The sequence below is a fragment of the Rhinopithecus bieti genome, unplaced genomic scaffold, assembly GCF_001698545.2.
Source record: "Rhinopithecus bieti isolate Rb0 unplaced genomic scaffold, ASM169854v2 scaffold_38981, whole genome shotgun sequence".
Classification (NCBI taxonomy): domain Eukaryota; kingdom Metazoa; phylum Chordata; class Mammalia; order Primates; family Cercopithecidae; genus Rhinopithecus; species Rhinopithecus bieti.
In genome coordinates, this window is record NW_016819573.1 from 228,449 (window position 1) to 231,854 (window position 3,406).

Consider the following 3,406-nt stretch of genomic DNA (forward strand, 5'->3'; position numbering starts at 1 on the left):
ACGGGGTTTCACCATGTTAGCCAGGATGGTCTCAATCTCCTGATCCGACTGCCCTGGCCTCCCAAAGTGCTGGGATTACAGACGTGAGCCACTGCACCTGGCCCTGCAGACTTTGTTCTTGGTGAATTGCTATAGAACTGGGAATAAGGTGTGCCCTGGGCACAGGGACACTGCCCCACCAAGGTGGTGCCCCCTCCACTGCTGGGAAAATGAAGTTACCTAGGGGAGCCTGGAACCCACTGGGCAGTCACTAATTTCCGCACAGGCAGTGCAGTGTTTGCACTTTTTTTTTTTTCTTTTTTTTTTTAGAGACGGAGTCTCACTCTGTCACCCAGGCTGGAGTGCAATGGCATGATCTTGGCTCACTGCAACCTCCGCCTCCCGGGTTCAAGTGATTCTCCTGCCTCAGCCTCCCAAGTAGCTGGGACTACAGGCGCACGCCGCCACACCCGGCTAGTGTTTGCTCTTAAATACACAAAATGCACTGAACCAGCAAAAACAAAGTCCCAGGTCTGAGGAGCTCTGAGGATGGTGCCTGTGATGGCCTCTGGCCAGCTCTCCAGGATACTCAGAGAGCAGGTCAGGGGAGGCTTTCTCCAGGCTGGGCAGTGGGAAGGCCCTCTGGACCAGGGGAGTGAGTATTCAGGAGACAAAGGCACTGCCCAGGTCTGGAACCGCCATGGAGCCAGGGCACAGCCTAGTTTGGGGGATTCCTCTGTCACTGGGGGTAGGGATCTCCCAACAAGAGGCGGCTTTAGGCTCCACTCATGAGGAGGCCTGAGCTCTCAGATCTTCCCCAAAACCTAATCAGGCCTCTCACCAGTGTGTTGGAGGCCACTCCTGGCCATCATCTACAACTGTTTACCCCAACCTGGCACCTTGTAAGGGGGCTAAAAGGGTGAGGGGAGGTGTTTCTCGCCTATGCTTGAAGAGGACTATCCTCAAACTTGAAGTGACAGGGAACTCTTCACTGGGGCAGGATTTGATGTTTTGTTTTTAGCCATGTTTGTCTATGACAATGTCAACTTCTAATTCCAATTTGTACCCTTGTCTCATTTCTACATTAAAAACAAAAAACAATCATCCGTCATAAAAGTTCAGAGTAAGCTGGGTGTGGTGGCACGTGCCTATAGTTCCAGCTACTTGGGGGGCTAAGGCAGGAGGGTCGCTTGAGCCCAGGAAAGTGCGAGTCCAGCCTGGGCAACAGCAAAACCTTGTCTTTTAAAAAAGAAAAAAAAGAGAGTTCAGAGTAGATAAAAGAGTTGTTATTCTAAGAAAATAGACTACCGAAGGAGAAAGACTTTAGTAATATTAAAAATAGGCAAGGTAATACTTTTCATAGTATAGTAAGATTTGCCTAATACCATCTTATTTCTTTGATTAAAAATTACTTAGCTTCAGCATGCGTGTACATTCAAATTACAAAATTAAAGCATGAGTTATCATAATTTTGCAGAATTCTATGAGTGAAGCCCCTAAATGAATTGTGCTGGGGAGGGAGTTTGTAAACAGCCGACTACAGACATTCACCTTGGGTCATCTTTAAAAAGCTGGAGTCTGCTTTTGGATGCTTCTCGGAGGCAAGTTGGACTTTGGACTGAAGTCCTGTAGTTCCATTCCTTTTTCTGAGGTGTTATGAGTGGGGCTATAACATCGCCATCCTATTAGGAGGAGAGAGAAAAACAGAGAACAGAGAAAAGCCAGTTTCCATCATCTTATTTGTGAGTGAAAGTCTCAGGTGCGCACATCCTCATCTTGCATATAGATTGCTTCTAGGTGTCCTCACTCCAGGGAAACTCCAAATTACATATGCCCTGTGCTTGGGACAAATTAGAAACACTACAGTCTTATGCAGGAAGAGCCTTCATGAAAACAGACACTGGCCTCTGCAGAGATGACCGGAAGCAGCATACCACTGCCCACCTCTATGGCCTCCTTCACGGAGCACAAACCCTGTCCTGTTTGCCCAGGAGAAAGACAGGATGCACTGAACCCCTAGGTTCTCTCTCGCCTGGGCCCCTCTGCGATAAATGGCCCAGGTCTACAAGATGGCAAAGAAGGGGAGAAAAGACAGTATGTACCTGCAGAATTTAAATTTTTCTCTGCATCAAAGCTCTAACGTTGGCCCCATCAGCATAGGCTCCAGCCAAAGGACCTCCTCCACCCAAAATAAGGGAGAGATCCAAAGAGAGGTGATACAATGACCTGAAACCATAGAGGTAAGAAGAAGCAAGGCCTCCTAATACTCGACTCTATGCTAAACTGTTCTGAACTTGTGTGTAGATCCTCTTTGGTTACGAGAGGATGCAGGATCTTGGAGAGGTTCTGTTGTGTCAGGAATACAATGCTGGTAGGAGGATTCGTGCTCCTCATCTGCCTGTTTGCTCTCAGATCCATTCTTCACTCCTCCTCTCCCCACTCTGTTTCACCGGAGCTACTCCGGTAAATTACATTTCTCAGCTCCCATGCCTGCTGGTTTCCAGTTAGGTTTGGTCTCTCTGGTGGGAGACGAGGTGAGAAGAGGGCAGAGAAATCAGGTTATTTCTCTCCCTACCTCCTCTGGCACGAGTGGCAGTGGCAGTGACTCTTCTGTGGTTCTAGCTTCTGCAGGTGGCCCCAGCTCCGGGACTCCCACCTGCTCCCTTGGTCTCTCCTATCCTAGAGGTGGTAGCGGCTTCCTGCTTTTGAATCACCGTCCTCTGTACTCATTTAGCTCTGCCAAAACTTTTGTATCTCATCCCCTATGTTAAATTTCTTCTGTTGAACCACATTGGATCTGACATGATAGAACCATTAAAAACAGTATTCTAAAATTTATCATTATTATGTTTTGAGATGGCATCTTGCTCTGTCACCCATGCTGGAGTGCAATGGCACGATTTCAGCTCACTGCAACCTCCACCTCCAGGGTTCAAGTGATTCTCCTGCCTCAGCCTCCCAAGTAGCTGGGATTACAGGTGTGCACCACCATGGCTAATTTTTGTATTTTTAGTAAAGATGGGGTTTCACTATGTTGGCCAGGATGGTCTCGAACTCCTGATCTCAGTAAAGGCAATCATTTAGGCCAGGCGTGGTGGCTCACGCCTATAATCCCAGCACTTTGGGAGGCCGAGGCAGGTAGATCACTTGAGGTCGGGAGTTTAAGACCAGCCTGGGCAACATGGTGAGACCCTGTCTCTACTAAAAATACAAAAATTAGCTGGGCATGGTGTTGCGTGCCTGTAGTCCCAGCTACTCAGGAGGCTGAGGCAAGAGAATCACTTCAACCCAGGAGGCGGAGCTTGCAGTGAGCTGAGACCATACCACTGCACTCCAGCCTGGGCAACAGAGTGAGACTCCATCTCAAAAAAAAAGTCATTCTATTGCTGTGATACTTGTTCTTTTTTTTTTTTTTTTTTTTTTTTTT

At 48.0% G+C, this 3,406-nt stretch overlaps 1 protein-coding gene across 1 annotated transcript in view; it reads right to left on the minus strand.

Moving 5' to 3' along the window:
- Positions 1–1,284: 1,284 nt before the first annotated feature.
- Positions 1,285–3,406, minus strand: part of SAMHD1 (SAM and HD domain containing deoxynucleoside triphosphate triphosphohydrolase 1) — a 60,163-nt gene continuing 58,041 nt past the window's right edge. Inside the window, exon 16 of the mRNA XM_017859095.1 lies at positions 1,285–1,661. Within this exon, the coding sequence (XP_017714584.1) occupies positions 1,527–1,661 (135 nt within the window). The 3' untranslated portion in view covers positions 1,285–1,526. The remainder of the gene's footprint in view (positions 1,662–3,406) is intronic.